The 23552-nt window shown below is 43.7% G+C and overlaps 1 protein-coding gene across 1 annotated transcript in view; it reads left to right on the plus strand.

Annotated features, from left to right (window-relative positions):
- PTEN (phosphatase and tensin homolog) overlaps positions 1-23552 on the plus strand; it is a 76558-nt gene that overhangs the window by 49737 nt on the left and 3269 nt on the right. Inside the window, exons 6-8 of the mRNA XM_066620965.1 lie at positions 8296-8437; positions 13010-13176; positions 22866-23093. Of these exons, the coding sequence (XP_066477062.1) occupies positions 8296-8437; positions 13010-13176; positions 22866-23093 (537 nt within the window). The remainder of the gene's footprint in view (positions 1-8295; positions 8438-13009; positions 13177-22865; positions 23094-23552) is intronic.

Here is a 23552-nt window from a genome sequence, read left to right on the forward strand (position 1 = left end):
ATTTTTGCTGACTCATTTTCTGCCTTGTGTCTCTTCAGCATATACACCCTCAACCCAGGTGTCTTGGCTTCCATCCAAGTGACAGTTCAAAAAGATTTCACATCTTACTCTTTCCTCAGATAAGCTACCATCTGTCCAGCTAACCTCTACTCATGAGGCTTACTGGCATCAGGTTAATTTCCAACTTAATTTCCAACTTCTGCTGTGAAGTTGCCAACCCCAACAATCTCCAGACCTACTTCAAAGGGGGAGAAGATCTCACATTCTCTTGCTATCTAACTTCGATCCTCCCCAATTTACTGTCATCAAAAGCCTCATCATTCTGGGAACAAACCCCCCCTCTACTAATAATAACCCTACTAATAACCCTACTAATAATCACTTCTCATCTGGGAACATCTATCACTATGGAGGAAGTTTCACCTCTATGACACATCAGTTGGAGTCAAGCTTGTTTAATACAGAGGGCCAAATAGCATTCATTGTGCCTGCTGACAGCCAGAAGTGACATAATTAAGCAGGATATGTCGTCATTAAGCAGGTGATTTACTCAAAGTGCTGTCTTTTGACTTAATAATAATAATAATAACTTTATTTTTACCCCGCCTTTCTCCCCGAAGGGACTCAAGGCGGCTTACAACATATTAAAAACATAATTTAAAAACATATTAACACATCATAAAAAACAGCAGTCAGAATAAAAAACTAGGTAAAAAGAGCATAGAGCAGCAGCAAGTCATAAAAGAATCAGGCCTGTAAAAATATTGAAAGATGTTAAAAAGATGTTAAAAGGCCGAGAACTCAGAAGGCTTGTTTAAACAGAAGGGTCTTCAGGCCTCGCCGAAAGGTCTCAAGAGAGTGAGCCATTCTTAAGTCAAGGGGAAGGGAGTTCCATAGCGTTGGTGCCACTACTGAGAAGGCCCTATTTCTTGCAGCCGCCCCACGTACCTCCCTAGGCGGCGGCACTTGTAAAAAGGCCTTTTCCAATGACCTAAGAGGACGAGCCGGATTGTACGGGAGTAGGCGATCTCTAAGATACCCTGGTCCAGAGCATTATAGGGCTTTAAAGGTCAATACCAGCACCTTGAATTGGGCCCGGAAACGAATGGGCAGCCAATGCAGACTTTCCACAATCTGATATGGAATGTATTGTTGAAGAGTTTTGTGACAATGTTAGAATAAGGAATTGGATGCTCTTTATCTCTGCATAATTTGGCAGATTCAGATTTTCAAAGTCCTCACCACTCTAACTTATTTTTGTCAATATTTTGGCTCCACCCTTTCATCTTGTATAGGGTATCTGCTTCTTGGTCAGAACTGGTTCCAAGTCAACATGATACATCCTAGTTCTGGCAGCAGGCTACTCTTTTGCCAGTTATTACCATACCTGTTAGACTTGTGGAATTTTAATATCCATAATACAACCATTATCCGCATGCAACACCTGCAGATGACTCCCTTATCACAACCTGCGGATTACCTGATTCCTCTCACCTGTTAGATGGCCACACAGAATTGAGTTATCCCCTACATTCTGATGCTTGGAACCAAAGAGATGACTGTTTTATTTACAGAACAGTTCAAGCCATCTGCCCTGCTGCCTACATCAGGAAGATTTGAAAACCTAGTCTTTTACCAGTGCTTGCTACTCTCTTCATCTGCTTCCTAATTCTTGTGAATGTATTTCAAATTAAGAGATGGTCCACTTGACATACTTTTTTTTCTTTGCATTTTTTTTCTGCAATAGTCACCCAAGCCCTAATAGTTCTATGGGTACAAGAAATCTAACAAAGAATTTTCAGATGTAGGCTGCCAAGTTAGCTACACAGCTATTGAACCCAGGAAGAAAGTTCTCCTTTCATAATTTTAATTAATTTAAATTGCATTTAATAATTTTAGTACTGATTTTAAATGATTTTAGGTGAATAATTGTGGCACATGAGATTAAAGCTACTATGCATGCGGGCAGCCCAATCCTGAACTGCCCCGGGCGCCCAGCTTTGGCGGCACCAGAAATGGCTGCCGCCGCATCCTACAAGCCTCAGGCTGCGGGTGTCACCTCGAGAGAAAAGGACTTTCATCCCCTTCTCCCGGGTAAGAGAAGCAGCCCCGCATTGGGGCTACTCACTTTACCGCTGACCAAAAGGTTGGTGATAAGGTAAATGCATTTGTGTAGGGCGCTGAGCCCTACATGAACGGACTGGATCCGGTGGAGTGGAGCTCTACCAGACCCGCCTCTCTGCCTCCCAGCTCCCCCCCAACACACCTCCTACCCACCCTCTCCACCCCCGCCTCACTGGCATGCCTCCTCCCCGCCCTCTGCCCACCTCCCCCTTTCCCAGAACGCCTCCTCCTCCCCTCTCCCCCCCCCCCGCTTTCCTCTCCACAGCTTGGTGGTCCGTGAGACTGCCGAGTGGCGGAGGTTGGGTGCCCGGCCAGTGTTAGCCCAGTGCCAGCACTGGTAGCCTGGGCGGTAGCCTGGCAGTAAGCCTTGCAAGCGTACCTTCCGGCACGTTTGCGACACTGTGCCCAATTAGAAAGCCGGAGTGCCGAATTCAGGATTGGGCTCTAAAGGGCATTCTAGGACTGATGGAAAAAGCTAGGAGGTTGAAATTACATATTTGAACACATGCGTTTATCCACCTTAGAAAATCAAACTCACTTTTCTAAGAGGTTTGAAACATGCTCTTTCTAATGAGATTAGTTTAAAAGCACTTTTAGAAGGTACTTTTTTGTAAAAGCAGATTGAAAATACCCTATTTTTGACCTTTTTACAAAACTCATCAACTTTGTAAACTGACACAAAAAGCTAGGAGGTTGAAATTACATATTTGAACACAAAGTTATATTGGGATATTATGCACTAAATTTCACAGTTATTACTTAATTATTGCTGGAGCTATTCAACATTAAACTTGAATTTTTTTGGAGCACTGACTTTTTCAGCTAACTTTGCTGCAATTTAACCACTTTGGACGCTCTCAACAAAAATTGTTATTTTCATTAAATAGAGCGCAAAAAGTTGTCTAAGTTTCATTTGTTTTGGAAAAAATAGCAAGGAAGATATTATTTCTCAAAGCTGTCAAAATTTCACAATCGTACTGAACATGGTCGCAGTATGGGGTCAAACAAATGGCTATATCTCCACATGTACTCTACCGTTGAACCTAAAACTTTACCAAAGTTGGTTTGAGACATGTGGAATTCTACACAGAAATTTTATTGAAATCTGTGATGGTTGCGCAGGGCACTTTTCAAAAACTAGACTACTTGACATGGGATAACGCTATGATCTTGACACTATCATAATGTTCTTTTCAGTGTAGGCCACATCCTTCACCTAGTCTGTTATATCTAGAACTGACTTGCCCCTCAACCATCCTTCCATTGGAACCAAATGTTCATTTTGGATACAGACAAGTTCCCTTTTTTTGTGGTGGTGTTGCCAAATTCCTATGGATCTGTATATCCTCTTTGTTACAGAACTTTGTTCTCTGCCCACGCTTCTAGCCACCTTATCAGCTTTCTCAGCTGATTGGGAGATGGTCAGCTTACTTTGCAAAGAGGACAATAGAGCCTGTTCCCTCAACAGAATGGAACAGATGTCTTTTCTACCAGTAATTTATAGTGTCAAAAGGAAGTACTAATGTCCTATTGTGGGCTTATGCCAACTGATAGCATGAGGAACTTCTGGATGGTATTGCTGGGAGACATCTTTCTTCAAAATGAAGAATTTCTGCATTTGACAGTTTGTGCTATGTGATTATTTAGAATAGAAATGTTCCATTATATTTTTAGATTTTGGAGTCTTTATAGAAGAATTGAATGGCCTGCTTTTGAAGGAACTATGGGGGCTCAAATGTTGTCCTTTTTGAAAGCCTAAGCAGAAAGAGAAGAGAGAGAGAAAACTTTTAAATATTACAAAAAAGGAAATGTGTACACAGCCTTCTTTTGCTCATTTGGCACCTGACATTTAATGACCACTGTTGAATTGGGGTTTGAACATTTCCGAAAGTTGGCTGCTCCAGTCAGTACAGTCAGCTCACACCTTATGCACACTGTATTTGTGCAGATTTAACTACTTGTGCTCAGCAAACAAAAAACACAAAGAGAAACACAGCAATTTAAATAATGCAGACAATTCTGCCTGCCATTCAGTTTACTAAATATATGCCCCAGAGGGAGCCTGAGACTAGAGCAGGGGTCTCTAAACCTTTTGGCCGAAGGGCCGCATCAAATATCTGGCACAGTGTCGAGGGCCGGAAAAAAATTAAATATAAAATTTAAATAAATACTTTAGAGATGGACTTAGATGAATGACTGAAATGAATGAATGAATATGCTCAAATGTCCAGGATTTTTCCAAGCACCAACATAGCCCAAGAAATAAAGCACACACACTTAAATGGACCCCCATTCCCCCACCCCACAAGCACAGCTCTGGTTATGTTTGGTCAACTGGGCCAGAGGTTCTCAGGGGATTAGAGACTGGCCACAGGTAGGATAGAAGCTTTCTGTGGGCCACTTGTGGCCCCCGGGCTGGGGTTTGGAGACCCCTGAACTAGAAAATGAAACTGCTTTTCCCAGTTGGTCTCAGTTCCTGTGTACCTCTAAAAGTTTTTAAAGAGATAGTATAGTGTTTTTTGGAAAAGGTATGTTAAAGTAATTTTGAGTTTACAGATTGAGTCTCATTGTTTTGGGTTCCATTCCCAGAACTCATGTGAATGGCAAAAATCAAACTATAGCAAATCAATTTAAAAAACAAAGTGCCTTTGCTCAGGTGATTTAAAAACAGCCTTGCTGACCTTTGTGATGTTAAGATAGAGTCATTAAGATGACAATCCAACAATCAGTCTCTCTCCAGACACTTAGAAAGGATTATCTTTCTTTCATGTGTTCAGGGGGAAGGGAGGGGGTCACTTGGAGAGAGAATGATTGATGGCTTGTCAGCTGGCTGCCCTCTAAGTATTGTAAAGGACTGTTTTCTTTTAATTTAAAGGGCCCTTCTCATCATGTTGAGTTAAAAATCTGTACAACAGTAAGAAAAGCATTTTAAAGGGGTGCATTTTTCCCCTTCTCTAGGGATCAGCACATTCCTTCTCATTTGCAGTGGCCATTTGTGTTGAGTCAAATCCGTGTATAAAAAATCAGTGTATAGCAAGGTTAGACCTGTATGTGATTTTAGTGTTAGGTGCTGACTGGAATGTAACTCTTGTGTAATATGCAGGCCAATGATACTATCAGAGTTGAATCACTCGGCATATGGTGATTTGAACCTTGGTTGTCTTCAGTTAATGTTGCACTTGTAATTTAATACTTAATAGCGATTTTATGAAGGTGTATTCCGACTTTAAAATGCTGGCCCACTATTGGTTTTGTAGTTCAAGCTGTGTATGAACATTTTATGTTCCTGCTAAGAGGGAGAAAGGGAAAATCAGTAGGAAAAATCTTCTGAATACTAATAGAGCTTTCTGTTGCTACTTGTAGGATTAAATTAGTACATTTCAATGCTTTTTGTTTTCTGGTGTTTAGATTCATCTCTGTAAATGTGGAATTAAACAGTTTACATGTTGATGCTATCTACTGGTTAAGGGCCAAATTAGCATGGAATATTATGAAAATAATATGAGCTAGTACCTTGTCTTATTGAAATTCATTGTATCTAATTTGTTTTGAAGCTACTCAAGGTGAATGAATTATGAGTTGAACACAATTTGAATTACAGATGGGGCCTTAATATCTACAAGGGATATTTTCTTTGACACCCCGTGTATACTGAAAACTGCAGATAAGCAAATCCGTGGTTTTCGACTCCTTAAAACCTTTGAAGGTTACTGGAGCTGTGCTTTAGTCACCTGCGGAGGGCTTTCTGAAGCCTGTGCGTGTCTGCATGTGGCCTATATGGGCTTCTGAATGTCTCTGGAGTGCCAAAAAAGTGATATCCAATTTCCTGAGGAAAACTGGAAGTAGCGGGTTTTTGCCTTAAGGGCCATTCTGAAGCCCACAGAGTCTGTAGATGGATGTGTGTGGCCTCCACGGGTTTCAGAAAGTCCCCCAGAGATGACCAGTGTGGAACTCCAGTTACTTCCTGATGGTTCAGGTAGGGCCAAGTCTAGCTTAATGTGGGTTCAGGGGACCTGTGTTGAGCCAGATTAGCAGATGTAAAATCCTTGGATAAACAGGCTTCACCTGTATTCTGCAAAAAATTATTTCTAGTTTTTTAAAACCTTCTCAGAATACTAACATGATTAGGCCATGTTGGAAAGCATTGCCGTTAATCTGTATTGCTGTGTTCAAGACATTGTAAAAACATGATTGGTGTATTTACAGGCTAGAAAAACCATATCTGGCAAGACAGTAACGGTGAAAAATTGTTACTGTTGCAGCAAAAAGCCTTTATGGTTAACACACAGATGATCTGCAATTTTTAAACCATTTATAACTTGGTTTTAAGATGTATGGAGTTGAAAAGCAATCTCTTTAACCAGCCCTTGCCTAAAGAACAGTTTGTGATTCTCAATGTAATAGCATTGTTTTGGTAAAAGAATAAATCAGTTTTGCCAGCCTGCTGAAAAACCAAGTTCTTGTTATGGTCAGAGCTGGTCTCTGCAAGTATCCAAACCATTCTCCAGGACACTGTGTGGGATAATATACAGGACACACTTTTCTGTCTACCTGCAGCTGGACACTGATTATTCATCTGTGATTTCCACGAACATAGTGGCTTAAAAAGCACCCACTGATTGCGCAGATGCAGCAACTTTCTCTGTTTATAGGCCACTCTAGATTTCTGTGCAATGATTGACAACCATAGGGTGGGTAGCTTGGATACATAATGGGGAGCCTATTTTGAACAAGTGAACTTACCTGAAATCTTAATCTGACATTTGTATCAGTTGTCTTAGATGTGATTGAAAAGGTGGAGCAAAATGAAAGGCCAGTAGACTATGATAAAGAACTAGCATTTGATCCATAATGATTGCCTCAAGGAGGCTTCTTTGTTTAAAACTTACTTGATCAGCTGTTATAGTTTTCCTTCTCTCCTTGTCACTGTATACTTTTGTTGGTATAGACCAGGGGTGTCCAAACCCTGGCCCTGGGACCGTGTGTGGCCCTCAAGGCCTCTCAATGCGGCTCTCAGGGAGCCCCCAGTCTCCAATGAGACTCTGGCCCTCCAGAGATTTGTTGGAGCCCACACTGGCCTGACGCAACTGCTCTCAGCATGAGGGCGAATGTTTGACCTCTTGCGTGAGCTGTGAGATGAGGGCTTCCTGCACTGCTTGCTGTTTCATGTCTGTGATGCAGTAGCGGCAGCAAAGGAAGGCCTTGCGCTATTGCAAGACTTTCATTAATTCATCATATACTAGAAATTCCACCTCTAGTATATTACTTTATGTAAACTTATGTAAATTTATTCACATTTTAAATGTAAATTAATTTTCCCCTCCCTGGCCCTTGACACAGTGTCAGAGAGATGATGTGACCCTCCTGCCAAAAACTTTGGACACCCCTGGTGTAGATCTATTTAGATGTTTGTCTGACCTGCTGTAATGGAAGACAGTGCCCAAGTGTTGTAATGCAGGGGCGTCCAAACTTTTTGGCAGGGGGGTCAGTAGAACTCAGACTGCTCTGGGGTGGGTGGGTGGGTGTCAGTACTGTGCCCACGTGCAAAAGGAGGAAGGGGGCTGGATGCTGGTGGCTTAAGAGCTCTCTGAGACTGCCCAGCTCCAGCCCTTCTCCATTCCCCCCACAGGGAGGAGACTCTCGTGCTCCAGATTGGGCCAAACAAAACACAATCCCTCTGATTACATTGAGTGATCGGCACTGTCATGGGCATCACAGATATGGGGAGAAGCAACCATTTTGAATGTTATGTTCCTTTTTCTGATGCTTTGTCTCCTCCTTGCCATAAAGAAATAATGTGAGGAAATGTGCCTGTGCTCTGACTTAATCTTAACCTAGTTAGCTTATTGCCTTAGGTGCCTTCTCTTTCGATTTGTTTGCATTAATGGGGGGAAAAGGATAATTTGTCCATGAATATGCACTTAAGTGTGTGTGGAACCTTCTGGGGAAATTGGTTTTGCCTTTGCTTGAACTTTCTTTAGAGTTGATTAGTTTGTGCTCAGAAGGACTGGGCTATATTTCTCAAGCCATTACATATGCGCAGCATACAGGCAAATACATTTCTCATAAATTAATTTCTAAAAATGAATCATGTAAGTCAGTCTCGTTAAACAACAAGCAATGAAAATGCTAAAGATAATACATGTTTTTGGTCTTTCGTTTTCAATTTAGGGAGTAACTATTCCCAGTCAGAGGCGCTATGTATATTACTATAGCTACCTGTTAAAGCATCAAGTGGATTACAGACCAGTGGCACTGCTCTTTCACAAAATGATGTTTGAGACAATTCCAATGTTCAGTGGCGGCACTTGCAGTAAGTACACTTTTAAACACCTTTGCCATGCAAAACTGTATCTGCTAATGTTCGCTATTCTTATATTTGTACCCTTTAGAGACCCTATTTCACCTTGGCAAGTGGAATATTAACTTAATACTTTTCAGTAAACACTTCAAGATGTTTTTAATCTTAATGTTCATATTTAACAAGAGGAGAAACACAATGTATGCAACAAGAGGAGAAACACGATGTTGGATCTCCAACACTGAATTGTTCATCTCAAGTTGTTGAAATGTTCAAGAAGCCAATTCTCTTTCTTCCTGCTCCCCCCCGGTTTTCTTCTGTTAACTTTTGTTCTCCCCCCCCTTGCCACCTTGATATTCTGTGGCTCCTGGAAGACCTTCCAAGCATACTCAGCAGATTGTACAAAGCCTGCCTATGTAAACCGCCTTGAATAAAGTCTTGAATAAAGACCAAGAAAGGCGGTATATAAATACCTGTTGTTGTTGTTATTGAAGCAGATTGTTTTTGAGCATATGTACGTTTCTTTTTGGAGTAAGTTCTTCTGGACTCTTTGGGATTTTAGAGTAAATATGTCTTGGATCACAGTGCGGATGGAAGCAGTTATATATCTAATCTGCCCCTTCCTAGTCTTCTCAGCTTGCTTTTCTCCCTCCTTCTGAGAGAAAGTTCTACTGGACTCAGTGGAGCTTTCTTCTGTGCAATCATGCCCTGGATCATGCTGTTGTGCATTTGCTCATTGTGTTTCCACTCTTCTTAGCTTTTATTCTTTTACTACTTTCACAGCCCAGTCCTAACTTGTGCTGGAGTTGCATCCAGCACAAGTTTGGGACCAGAAACAGCGCAACACGAGGCAAAGGGAAACTTTTCCCCTTACCCCATGTAGCGTTGCAGTGGTCCCAATGGGTCTACTCAGATCTGTGCTACCTGATGAGGTGGCACAGATTCAAGCAGAATGGAGCAGCAGGGGCTGCACTGTGCTGCCTGGGAATAGGGTCGGGATGTGGCATAACCACCAGATCCTGGCCCCACCTCCTGCTCCCTGACTGCTCACCCCGGGAATGCCCACTGCCCACCCTCCCCTGCCCTGGGACGCCTCCTCCCCATGCTCCTCTAGACTCCTGCATCAGCTGAGCTTGGCCGACGAACCAAGCTCTACCGGGCCTGAATCCTAAGTCTCTTTCCCACCCTTCTGTCTCTCACAATCTTTCTAGTGCACTTCAAATGCCTTTCACTACTTACCTTGAAAATAAAAGAACTTCTCCTATCTTGTCCTGCCCTATTTCTAATCAGGTAATGAATGAGAATTCTAGAATACTGTGAAGCCTGTCTAGAAATCCAGTCTCTCCAGCATTTTAGACTTTCCAGGAAACAAAGAGTTTGGGGGTATTTTGAAAGTTTCAAACTTTTCAAACCACTGGAGTTCAATAAGTATCCAGAAACTGTCATCACATTTGTGTGTGTGGGGGGGGTCCCCTTTTTTTGCTACAGTCCTCTTGGTATGGCAACAAGAAATAGAGGAATAGATTCTTTTCTTCTCTGAGGGAGCTCAGGATGATGTATTTTTTCCTCCTCTTAAACTGCCCCTTCCCTGCCCTTTTCATCTTCATAATGCTCTCTGAGACAGTTTAGACAAGTGCTTCCCGATCTTCAGTGTTCCACAGTGCCCCCACACACCTCAAATGCAACATGAGGCTTCCGGAAGTGACTGGCAATGACATCATCGCCAGTTACTTCTGGGTTTGGAGACCATGCAGGATGCTACAAATGGTGATAAGAGGCTCAGGGCAGGCTGGAGGGCTTTCCCATTATGGAAAAACCATGTGTAGGAGCTCAACCTGGCTGAGCATCCTGTTGCCATTTGTAGTTTCTCGCATGGTCTCACTGCCAGCCAGCTGCCAGCCCACAGGGAACGTTTATGATGCCCCAGGTCATTGCAACATAAAACTTGGGAATCTCTGGTTTAGGCTCTGAGATTATGATGGCCCAAAACACTGAGTAAACTTCATAGCTGTATAGGGATTTAAACTTCCATTACCACAGTTCAAGTCCAATATGAACCACTCCATCACAGTTGGTGCTCTTTATATATCCAACTATTGGTCTATCAACTCAGCATTACCTTCTCTATCAGTGGCTTTCTGGGATCTTTCCATCATCTGCTACCTGAAATCCTTTTAATTGTTAAGTACCAGTGATTGTACCTGGGCTCTTCTGCATGCAAAGCATATTTTTTACCCATAAGCTTTAACCCTTTAAGATGCTTGGAAGAAGGATAAGATGAAAATGTCAACTTAATATATTAAGGGCAACTTATTTCTTGCCCTTTCTAAACCACATAGTTGTAGTGCTTTTTTGGAGTTCTTGCGTTCACACTTGGGGATCTGTACCTGTGCAGAGCAATCTCGGAAACGTATAGAGCTTTTAAACAAGGGATCTGGTGTCTACCACAATTTCTGGCTCAATTTATTTCTGTCACCTGAATCTTGGGAACTCTGCTACCTACAGGAAAACTTCTTGATGTGCTATCAGACAGGAATATTTCTCTTTTTGTTTATTCTTTAGACCAGGGGTGTCAAACTCATTTCATCCTGGGGGCTACATTGGATTTATGGCACCTGCTGAGGGCCGAACTCCAAATGTGGCACCCGGAAGTGACCTGAACACAGGATGTGATGTCACTTGTGACATCACTTCCTGTTTCTTTAAAAAGCTGAGGCTTCCCCCTCGCTCTGCTACCTCCCCCCACCCCATTCTACCACAAAGCACCCCCTGCCTCCCCCACCCAACACACCATTCTACCACAAAGCACCCCCTGCCTCCCCCACCACCCCATGGCGCCTCCTGGCCTCAGACCCCCTCTGGCCGCAACCACAACCCGGGTGAGCTCCGGCCGCAGGCAGGAGGAGTTGCAGGGCTGGGGATGCCACGCAAGGTGCCTCCTGCCCTCGAACCCCCTCTGGCCGCGGCCGGAGCCCGGGCGAGCTGTGACCAGAGTGAGTTGCAGGGCCGGGTACACCGCGCACGCCGCCTATGTCATTCTGAGGGTTGGGGATGCTGCGTGCGGCATTCCCAGCCCTCAGAATTTTGCTCCGGCAGTGACCGGAGCAGAGCTCCGGTCGAGGTTGGGGCAAGCAGGGGTGGGGCAGCCCCAAAGCTCCCCCAGATCACGGGGGCCACCCCAAATGTCTCTGCGGGACGGATTCGGCCCACGGGCCGTATCTTTGACACCCCTGCTTTAAACACTTGTCATTTCTTTAAGTTGTGTGGCTAGTTTTAGCTTGAGGACTTGCCAACCTCTGGTGGGAACCCATTGCCTCATATCTGAAAGAAATGCTCTGGGCGATAGAAGCCTCAAATGTCCTATTTCTTGTGGAGCAAAATTATGTTCTTTGGCTTGTTGTGATTTATGCCTTTGGTCTCAGAGACCATAAAGTTGATTCTTGCATACGTTGTCAGTAGTTCACAAAATAAGGTTGCAAGAAGTATCAAGTTCTCTGCTTTTACATAGAAGGCACCTTGGTCACAGTCTCAACAGGAGGAAGAATCTTTAGTGCATCCTGACACAACTGCATCATTCCCTATTGCTAAGGGGATGGCTGAGCCACCTGTCTTATTCTGTGGATGCTATCACCAGGTGTTGTGCCCCTGGATTGGCCCTTTGTCATCCTAGATTATTTTAAGACCACCATATTGGTGTCCAGGTCACCTTCCTTGACCCAGGGCTTGGTGACCTCAGCCTCAGATTTGAAGTCCCAGTCACTGTGAAATAGTATTAGTGTTTGGCTTTAGGGATATAATAAAGAAAAGGAGGCTAAAAATGGGACATATTGTATCTACCCAAAAGAACCTCACCTGCAACAGAATGCATCTTATCAACCCTACATACAGTGTTAACGTTGGGTGTTTTTATTCCTTGGTTGGATGGACAGGGGCAAAAGGAATACTGTTGATTATTTCTGCTAGTAAACTGTATTCAAGTTCACTATGAACATTATACAGGTTGAGCCTATTTCCCTGTGGATTTTCTATTCATGGATCTGACTCAGTGCAGGTCCCCTGGACCTACATTGCTGCCAGACATATGATTTAGGAAGCCCTGGAGGGTTTCCCAGGGCCTCAAAATGCCTTATAAGGGCAAAAAACATCACTTCCAATTTCCTGAAGGAAACCGAAAGTTGCAGTTCTTTGCACTTTGGGGCCATTCTGAAGTCTTCAGAGGCTGCAGGTCGCTCTTGAAGAGTTTAAAGGTACTGAAACCATGGATTTCATTATCTGCAGTTTTCTGTCTCCATGGGGGTTCTGAGAACAGATCCCGCACAGATACTGAGGCACCATGTGTACTTCAGAAAAAGACTTTCAGTAATCTACTATTAAATTGTTTAACCCTAAACAGAATTATGCTGCTGATGGCTGACACATCTTGGAAACTGTTAGTTTTCTTGGTATTCTTAAGTCTTTTAATCTATATTGGAGGTTTATGAGAAATACCTTTTTAAAATGCTTGCTTGCTATAAGCTTCTTTTTAATTCTGGTTCTTCACATTAATTTTAAGCGTTTTGAGATATTTTATTCTTAATCACACAGATCCTCAATTTGTGGTCTACCAGCTGAAAGTAAAGATATTCACCTCCTCTTCAGGACCCACAAGACGTGAAGACAAATACATGTCCTTTGAATTCCCTCAGCCATTGCCAGTGTGTGGTGATATCAAAGTGGAATTCTTCCATAAGCAAAACAAAATGTTGAAAAAGGTTTGTCTTTTAATCTGATAAATGTCTTTTTCCTAACCCTAAATGCATTTGACATCTCTGTAGTTTGGATTTTGAATGTGTACTGTGTCCTGTATTATGGATGGTTTCAGATCTTGTATCTAAATAGTTTATGAGAATGCATGAATAACAGCTATGCTACTGACTCATGTTGAGCTGTTGAGAGAAAAGTTCCTGGGTTAAGGAGCTTCAAGGGATGTAAGACTGAGTAGAATTCACTTCTTCTCTCCTGCATGCAGTTACTTTTGATTTAACGAACTAATGGTGGGAGGGATGTTAATTCTGACAATTAAATTCAAATGCATTGAAGTCAGTGAAGACATGCTTGATCAAAATATATGTACCAGTTCTTAATCAGAAGATGTCAGTTGCTTCTGAAGTCTGTTAACTTGAGGGTTCACTGTACTATTTTGATGGTTAGCATTGGTTTCACTCATTGCTTTAAATGTGAATGGAGTACACTTGTGAACTAAAGAGGCTGCTGCTCTTCCCTGTAATTTCACTTGAAGTAATTAGGGAAAGACAAGCAGTACTAACAAGCCAGTGTCTTCCATATTTTAAGATTATTGGCAGGCCTTGTCTTTATTCAGATTGAGCTTCTTATTAGCTTATAACCTTCAGTTATTTATTGAAACTTGAAGACTTAAAGCCCAAAGCCAAGGAGCTGAATGCAACTCAAAAGGAACTCCATTTGTGCAGATAGAACTTCAGCAGTGGAGCATTTTAGCCTCCTCCACTCCAGCCATTTGTGTCTCTCCTTCCCCCAGCTGCTCTTGAAGGGCAGAGGAGGTTCTTCAGAATGGCCTAGGATGTGGGGAGGGGACTGCATGAGCAGAGGTGCCATCTGTTAACACAGACAACTCTCTGAATTCCAGATAAGAAAAGATAGAACTGTTCAAGTTAGCCTTAATGGCAGTTCGAATTCTGTTCTCAACATTTCACTCTGTAATGCCATTGTTCAAGAGGGAGAACAAAATGGGACCTCAAGGGTAGAACTGAGATATTATGTATAATTACTCATACTTGTACAGTGCTCATCTTTGTAGACTGGGATTTCTTGCTAAAAATAAGCAAGAGCTCTGAAGAATAATCTCACAGGACAAGATTGACCTTCTTATACCTAGAGCTCAGGCCACCAACAGAATAGTAACCTGGATCAGTGGGTAAAACTTGAAAAGCATTCTAGAAAACCTTTGGAATCCAATTAGCATCACAGATTTCCAAAGAGGGACTGACCTATTCATGGATCTGCCTTGAGAGCATAGATTTGGTGGAGCATAGATTTGGTGGACAAGATTTGGAGAGCATAGATTTGGTGGACAAGAAGATAATTGTCCTGATTATCTCAATGATGTGTTCAGACTCAGTACCTGGAGAACTGTTCCCAGGCAGACTTGATGTGGCTTGTGTTGGAACAAGCTGTTGTGGAAGATGTAGAGTCCTGAACTGGCTTTTGTTTGCAAGCTGAATTTTCCATTTCAAGTCCAAAGAGAGAAAGGGGGTGGGGAGGCTGCTGCTGGAGCATATAGGATCTGGCGCACACCATTGCTGTTGGATCAATCCCTCCTGCAGCCTCCTTGTTCCGCAATCCCCTCCCACCTCCTCTGCCAGCTTACACGGCTTACCTGGGTGCCATCAGATATCTGGCGATGCATGAGGGAAGGCTCTGGCCTTCCTGGTGGTTCTCTGGTAGCACACTAGTCTGCATGCTGCCAGAGTGTGCTTTATGGCCCGTGTCTTTATTAGAAATCAAACTACAGTAAAATTCCAATAATCTGGCATTGTCTGGACCCGGGTGCTACTGAACTCTTGGGAGGTAAATACCTTAATGCATAAATTAGTCATAGATTTGGAAACAGATGGAGAAACACACAAGCACTGTCCGGCATTGCACAGTGTCAATGACAGGATTCATGCAGTTCAGCTGCTTCTGCTCCCACCATACAACTCAAAGTTCAGTCACTTAATGTTTTCATTTTTATGCCAGACTCTCGAGATTTCCCAGTATTGGGTGCTGGATTATTGGAATTTTCCTGTAGTATGTAAATAACCTGGATTCACACTAGCAGGCCAGTAATAAAAAGTGAAGGACTAACATTAGCCTGGTGTTCATTCCATGAAAGTTGAAGGAAGAAGGAAGTGAAGGATTCGTTTTGTCTGGTAAGCATTAAAGCTGCCATGCTTATTAAGTTGTTTAAAAATATGGGATCTACTTTAGGACTCTTTGGTCATGGATGAAATGCTGTTCAATAAGGTAATGGATGAAGTAGGCCCCCTACTGGCCACAAGTTTCCTTTTTATCCTGCAAAATTACCTTTCTTTGAAGCATGCTAGTCTAGTCTCTCAGTTGACTATAAAAATTCCTTCTACAGCTTTTGCCAGCCATTTGAAATTGAATGCAAATATTGCTAACTCTAATTCATGTTTTCTAAATAGAAAAGCAGTACAGGCATTGTATAAACAAATCTTATAAATGCAGTTCATTAGATAACTTTTTAAAATGCCATGTCCTTTCTATCAAATTGGTCTTGGGCTAGGTGTTTTAGAGACTTTTGCATGATGTGGCTGTGCTAAGCAAAGGAGTCTTTTAACTATAGAAGCATTTCACTTTGCTTCTGAAATGTAGGACAATGAACTAACTGAATCAGGGAGTGTTATATCATCCTTCAGAGAGAGAAAAAAATTTCCTGGATAGCAATACAAAGGGACAGACCTCTTTTTAGACTTGCTGTATTTCTTTTGTTGTGTATCTATTTTGTAGTCACTATAGAGTCTGTTCAGAATATTGCTTAAAAATCAGTCTGTCTTTAATATGGCAGCCTTTATATGTCCACCTTTCACTAATGAAAAATACATTCATTTCTCTGCAAACTGCCAGGCCACAGAGGGTTTGTCAAATCTAGAAGGCTTACAGAAGGTTGTGAAATCTAGAATGAAAAACATTTGCACATGGGGTCTGCCTGTAGCACTGGAGAATTTCAGTATTCTCATCATGGTGTTCCCCATTAGGGTTAAATTCAGTTCTGAGTTTGTGAGAACTGCAGGTTTTTTCAGTTGTTACTATCAGTTGCAGTATTTATTTGCCTAGCAGTATCAGCATCTATCTGCCTGTATAAACTCCTATAGTTACTTCACAGCCATAGCTTATCTTAAACCTTGCATAGATTGAATAATAAATTAGGGAAGTATGGTTGCTTCACTCCAAAATAGTTGTTTTATTTTTTGTGTTATGCTTGTTTTTGACTATACTTGTATAAGCTGGTGGTACTTAGTTGAATTTGACTCTACACGACTGGAGCTGTCTCAAAGTGTGCCACCAAATTTGGAATTCACAGTGCAATCCTATTCAGAGCTAGTACACTGGCGCAGCAACCGCTGCACAGTCACTAGCCATTGCCAATGTGGTCTGCTCTGTCCCATTGATGCTGAATCTGGACCTGTGGTCGCTGGCACTTGTAAGGATAGCACCAAATGGCTCGGGGGAAGGGAGTGAAATGAGGGGCAGATCAGGCCCAGGAGGGGCAGGGTGGTGGAGGAGGCTTCTCCCAAATCCTAACTCCCTCCCAGGCCCTGGAAGCCCTCCTACACAAGGCGTTTCAGATTTGCACCAAAGATGTAGCTGGGCAGATCCAAGCAGACCCATTGAGTGGGCTGGGATTCTACACAGAATAAGGGGGAAAATAGTTCTCTTACTTTGAGGAGACCTGCAGCCTGCTGAATTCCAGTGCTATATGCAGTGTGGGCTGTGTGACCCCGTTGCACCAGCGCTGGGTAGAATTGGCCTGCCAGTTACTAATTTTGGATTTCAGAGTGAGGATGAGCATTATGCTTCCTGAGTAGTTCTTCTTGGGCTATAGTAAAATCTGAGCCACAAAAGAATTCTCCTTATCCTCCCCACTTATCAGTTTCTTCTTTTTCACCCATATACTTCCTTTGCTGCTGTTCGCCCAGCAGCAGCAGCAGGAGGGAGCGTACATGCGCGCTCTCTCTCTCTCTCTCTCTCTCTCTCTCTCTCTCTTTGTGTGTGTGTGTCTCCAAAGCCCCCAGAGCACTGCTCCAACAATGCTACCTATGACCCTGGAAATGTAATTTCCAAGAGGATGGTGCTACATATTGGGAATGGTGACATAGTATTTACTCTCTGCTGCAATAGCGGCAGCTTGTGTATGGGGGTGTGGGAATTAGTTATTAAGAACATAAGAACAGCCCCACTGGATCAGGCCATAGGTCCATCTAGTCCAGCTTCCTGTATCTCACAGCGGCCCACCAAGTGATGCATTGAATCACATCACTGGGGGCAGCACAGGGTTCAATGTGACCTGCTGTTCTCTGAATAAACCAAGTTATATCCACTATTTGGGGCAGGACCTCCATTTGCTAAACTTGGGGGGGGCACAGGGAGAAGGTTTGCAGGGAGAAAACAGGGAGAAAATACCTAGTTGTCTCCTATAATAATTGGTACTTACTGTACCAGTTTCAGTTAAGAATACAGAATCAGTGATGTCACTAGGGTTTGCATCACCTGGTGCAGGAGGCCAGTGTGTCACCCCTGTAATGGACCACCTCCCATGCAGTGGGTGGGGCAACACCCTGGGCAGTGAGCATGGTGATGTACCATTGCCCCACCCCTGCTGGGTTTTCTTGCTATAATTTTTGATAAGCAATATTTCGACGTGGTTTGTTCCATTGCTTTCTGCATGAAATTACACATTGAATGATATGCATGATGGTATTATTTAAAAAAAAACACACCAAGATTTTAAAAATCTGGGGCAGTAGTGGTGTCACCCCCCTGAGCATCACCTGTTGTGGCCCGCACCTCATAGCAACGCTGCTGATTAAGAGTAGAGGCAGAGGGGAGAAGGAACAGATTGATCAGTATCCCACTGCAATCCTTAGCTTGTGGGCTTGCTACGAATTTTTTTGGAAAAAGTCTTGCTTGCAGATGATATGGGTTGGGGAGCAGAATGCAAGATGGAGCTCTTGTTCATTGTCTGCTTGCCCCATCCCTGTGTTACACTGAGGGACTAATCTAGCCAACTTTCCAGTGCTGATGTAACTGTGCCACCAGGCCAAGCACAGCATCCTGCTGTGGACGGGCTGTCACGGAGGCCACCTCAAGGTAAAGAAATATTTGTTCCCTTAACTTGGGATTTCATTGGCACTGGAAAGTTGGATAGGATTGGGCCCCGAGTCCTGTGGGATTTGCTTGCTCATAGAAGTGCATTTACCACATTCCCCAGTCTTATGCATGTTTTGCCCAAGAAAGCAGACACAGGACAAGCTTGTGGGTGCCTTTTTGTAGCGTGCTCTCCCTCGCACTGGTCTCTTCATGCCTCTGCAGTCCCTCAATACTTCTCTACTTACCTTCCAAGTTTCTCTCCCAAACCCTACCCCCCATTCATTCCTGGTGTGATGTGGCTCCTTTGCTTCCCCTCGATTCTTGCAACCACTTGCAATACTCAGCTTTGGAGTATCTCACTATTCCCTCTCTTAGCATTTGGAATGCTCCCATTCTGGCAGCCACCTTTTCCCTCCCTCCATCTTGCCCTCTCTCGCTTGTCATCCTTCCCTATGACCAGCCTCTTCTTGCATCTTCTCCAGCTCCCTCATTTGCACCCATAAGAACATAAGAACAGCCCCACTGGATCAGGCCATAGGCCCATCTAGTCCAGCTTCCTGTATCTCACAGCGGCCCACCAAATGCCCCAGGGAGCACACCAGATAACAAGAGACCTCATCCTGGTGCCCTCCCTTGCATCTGGCATTCTGACATAACCCATTACTAAAATCAGGAGGTTGCACATACACATCATGGCTTGTACCCCGTAATGGATTTTTCCTCCAGAAACTTGTCCAATCCCCTTTTAAAGGCATCTAGGCTAGACGCCAGCACCACATCCTGTGGCAAGGAGTTCCACAGACCGACCACACGCTGAATAAAGAAATATTTTCTTTTGTCCATTCTAACCTGCCCAACACTCAATTTTAGTGGATGTCCCCTGGTTCTGGTATTATGTGAGAGTGTAAAGAGCATCTCCCTATCCACTCTGTCCATCCCCTGCATAATTTTGTATGTCTCAATCATGTCCCCCCTCAGGCGTCTCTTTTCTAGGCTGAAGAGGCCCAAACGCCGTAGCCTTTCCTCATAAGGAAGGTGCCCCAGCCCCGTAATCATCTTAGTCGCTCTCTTTTGCACCTTTTCCATTTCCACTATGTCTTTTTTGAGATGCGGCGACCAGAACTGGACACAATACTCCAGGTGTGGCCTTACCATAGATTTGTACAATGGCATTATAATACTAGCTGTTTTGTTCTCAATACCCTTCCTAATGATCCCAAGCACAGAATTGGCCTTCTTCACTGCCGCCGCACATTGGGTCGATACTTTCATCGACCTGTCCACCACCACCCCAAGATCTCTCTCCTGATCTGTCACAGACAGCTCAGAACCCATCAGCCTATATCTAAATTTTGATTTTTTGCCCCAATGTGCATGACTTTACACTTACTGACATTGAAGCGCATCTGCCATTTTGCTGCCCATTCTGCCAGTCTGGAGAGATCCTTCTGGAGCTCCTCACAATCACTTCTGGTCTTCACCACTCGGAAAAGTTTGGTGTCATCTGCAAACTTAGCCACTTCACTGCTCAACCCTGTCTCCAGGTCATTTATGAAGAGGTTGAAAAGCACCGGTCCCAGGACAGATCCTTGGGGCACACCGCTTTTCACCTCTCTCCATTGTGAAAATTGCCCATTGACACCCACTCTCTGCTTCCTGGCCTCCAACCAGTTCTCAATCCACGAGAGGACCTGTCCTCTAATTCCCTGACTGTGGAGTTTTTTCAGTAGCCTTTGGCGAGGGACCGTGTCATACGCCTTCTGAAAGTCCAGATATATAATGTCCACGGGTTCTCCCACATCCACATGCCTGTTGACCTTTTCAAAGAATTCTATAAGGTTCGTGAGGCAAGACTTACCCTTACAGAAGCCATGCTGACTCTCCCTCAGCAAGGCCTGTTCGTCTATGTGTTTTGAGATCCTATCTTTGATGAGGCATTCCACCATCTTACCCGGTATGGATGTTAGGCTGACCGGCCTAGTTTCCCGGGTCGCCCCTCTTTCCCTTTTTAAAAATAGGCATGACATTTGCTATCCTCCAATCTTCTGGCACCGTGGCCGTTTTGAGGGACAAGTTGCATACCTTAGTCAAGAGATCTGCAACTTCGTTCTTCAATTCCTTAATAACTAGAATAACCCATCTGCCAGAACCCTCCCCTTATGATGTTCATAGCTACCTCTGACCCTTCGTTTGGAAGGGCAGACTCCTCCAAACCTGTGCCAGACGAGGGCCCTTGGCAGATATGCTTCAGGTGACTTGGAGCCCAACCATGCAACTTGGAGCCCAGCCTGTTGTGAGGAGAGACCAGAGAGCAGTGTGTAAGGTAAGGAACCCTGGCCCAGATGGCTCAGGCAAGTGAGTCCATTCACAAGCAGCTGCCCATCCCTGCCATCCTCATTTGAGAAACCCAGAAGCACCTGCCAGCGCTCACTTGTTTGTCCCAAAGCCACAAGCAAGACACACTGCCCCTGCCCCAAAGCATGCCCCTGGGTGACTGTCAGATCACATCTGGAACAATCACCCCTCTCTCTGGCTAAGTAAAGAGGGGGAGCAGCAGGCAGCACAGTTCTTAGGAGCTGTGGGGCCCAATTAGAAACACTTTTGTGGGGCCCATTCCAGGTTCACAAATAACTAATAATTACAAATGTCATAATTTATGATTAATTAATAATCAAATTTTCAACCTGTAAATTAAGAGTACCACAGAATTTGGTCATGTTCCACCTAGGGGGAAATAATAGAATCCAGTTGAGCTGTTTCACACATTCTCCTTTCCTCCACAAAATGAGGGGTCCTGGCTCCCAGCCCTTTCATACCAATATTAACTCTTTTCTTTGTTTCTGAACATGGCAATGATTCACAGAATGGAATAATAGAATTATTATGGGGGAACGTGTGCACTTATGATACATTTACACCCTGGTTTCATTCATCAATCCTATCCGCACTTTCCTGAGAGTAAGCCCCATTGAACACCAAAGGACTTACTTCTGAGTTGACATGCATAGGATTGTACTGTACATCTGCCAGTGTGCATAATCACAGGAGAGGGCTTCAGCCACAATAAAAGGGAGGGGCAGCACTGCCAACCTTCCGGACATCTTTAGCTTGATGTCCAGAAGTCAACGGGAGAGGCTTTTCACAGATAAAGAACACCATTCCTCATATGATGTTAGGAATATTCCTTGTAGGAATAACTCTGTAGGAATATTTCCAGCTTGTGGCTGTGTTTGGAGGGGGAGGAAGAGGTGGGGGAGTAGAGCACAGATTGAGGTGAAGGATTTGGGGGGGGAATGGAAATTGGGAGGCATTTCTTGCAGAACAGACTTGGTGAACCCCTGGCTGCCCCCATATCCCCGCCATCACAGCCCCTGGCGCCTACCTGCAAGGCCCATGGAGGCCATTGGGGAGAAGCAGGTTAGGGAGAACTGGAGGGCGCATACCACTGCCTTCCCAGGTCTCTCCTGGCCACTCTGCCCACTATGGAACAAGGTGGAAAATGAGGTGAGAGTGTAACAAACCTTTAAAGAAGAAGGATAAGGTGTGTGCTTCGCTGGAGCAACACGGAAAGAAGATGGCACCAGGAACCGCGAAGGCAGGGAAAGAGCAAGGCACTCATGCTGCCACTTGCACCAATTTCGGCCCAAGGCATGGCATCCAGAGGCTACAGAGAGTGAGAGGCTCTGCTGCTGCTGCAAGTGCCACTTTCCAGGAAGGCGAGGAAGTGGCAGGCGGGGGGGCGAGGGATGCATGTCTTTCACACCAGGATGGAGGCGCACCTGGGAGAAGGCAACTCCAGCTGGCCTAAGGGATTCCAGAGCACATTGCTCTGTGGCCAGCCATTCTCCCTCTCACAAGCACACAGCAGGCACAAGCACACAGCAGGCAGGTGGCGCATCGCCTCCTCTTGGCATGTCACCTGGTGCAGGCTGTACCACCCTAGCAATGCCACTGTACAGAATGAACTTAATACACATGGCTGAACTCTTGTTTAAGCAGGACAGAGCTCAGGACACAAATTGTGTACCAATAGATATGCATTAAACCTGCTGTGAAAATGTGCTCACTGTTATAATAAATAGCCTTTTCCTTAAAGTGAACTTGGGGGCAATGCATATCCAGTTTGAAGGGAAGCCAGATTTGTACAATAGTGGTTTTCCATCTTGTATCAATTATTAAGCAGCTTTCACCCTTCACAGGGGTGTGTGCATAGTGCTGACTGACTTTGGTCAGTTAGGGAAACTAGTCCAGCACCTCTCCCAAGGTGCAAAAAAGATGGAGAGGACTAAAAGTATCTTTTTAAAAATGCAATAAAAGAAAATGCCAAACTTTTAATCAGATTATTTTTTCTTTAGGCACTTGAGAGGGAAGGGATACCATAGTGATCAGCAAACTAGACGTAAGGGGAGCTTTTTTCTGGAGTCACAGAAAAGCCTGGAGCCTTTGTATGCTTCCTTACCACACCTTTTCTTATTTCTATATGGAGCCATACTTTAACTAGTGTCCTAATTGTTGTTGTTTATTAAAATAAACTCTCTTTTGTCTTTAGGACAAAATGTTTCATTTCTGGGTAAATACATTCTTCATACCGGGACCGGAAGAAAATTCTGACGCTGTGGAAAATGGAAGTCTTCTTGGAGATCAGGAACTTGATGGAGTTTTCAGTACGGAACGTTCTGACAATGACAAGGAATATCTAATACTTACACTAACAAAAAATGATTTAGATAAAGCAAATAAAGACAAGGCAAATCGTTACTTCTCTCCAAACTTTAAGGTTAGTATTTTTATTCAGGGGCATTAAGGATTGGATTTGAGGAATGCATAATGATTTAAAGTATGCTATGCATAGTAAATTGGGAATCATTTGTTGTGTATCTCAAGGAATAAATGTTTGACGAGCCAGTAATAAAGGTTGGTTGCTATAAAATAATGGAACAACGATCTTTAGATCTACACTCTTAGTGTTCCAGCTGATTTTTGTACATTGAACCTGAGTACTGTGCTTCCCCCTTTCTTGCATTTTGTGTTTGCATCCACTTTTATAAGAAACTGTATCTGAACTGGAAGCAATCAGCTGATTTTTGGGTAGAATTCAACCTAACTTTGAACCCTATAAATGAAATATGTTGGGAAGAAAAGGAAATATTTGGAATTTACCTCAAATTTATTAATCCACATATTGGGTTTTTGTAAGATTTTAATAAGCTTGCTACTTGGTTGATAGAATCCAAAC

Source organism: Tiliqua scincoides, chromosome 3, assembly GCF_035046505.1.
Source record: "Tiliqua scincoides isolate rTilSci1 chromosome 3, rTilSci1.hap2, whole genome shotgun sequence".
NCBI classification, from domain to species: domain Eukaryota; kingdom Metazoa; phylum Chordata; class Lepidosauria; order Squamata; family Scincidae; genus Tiliqua; species Tiliqua scincoides.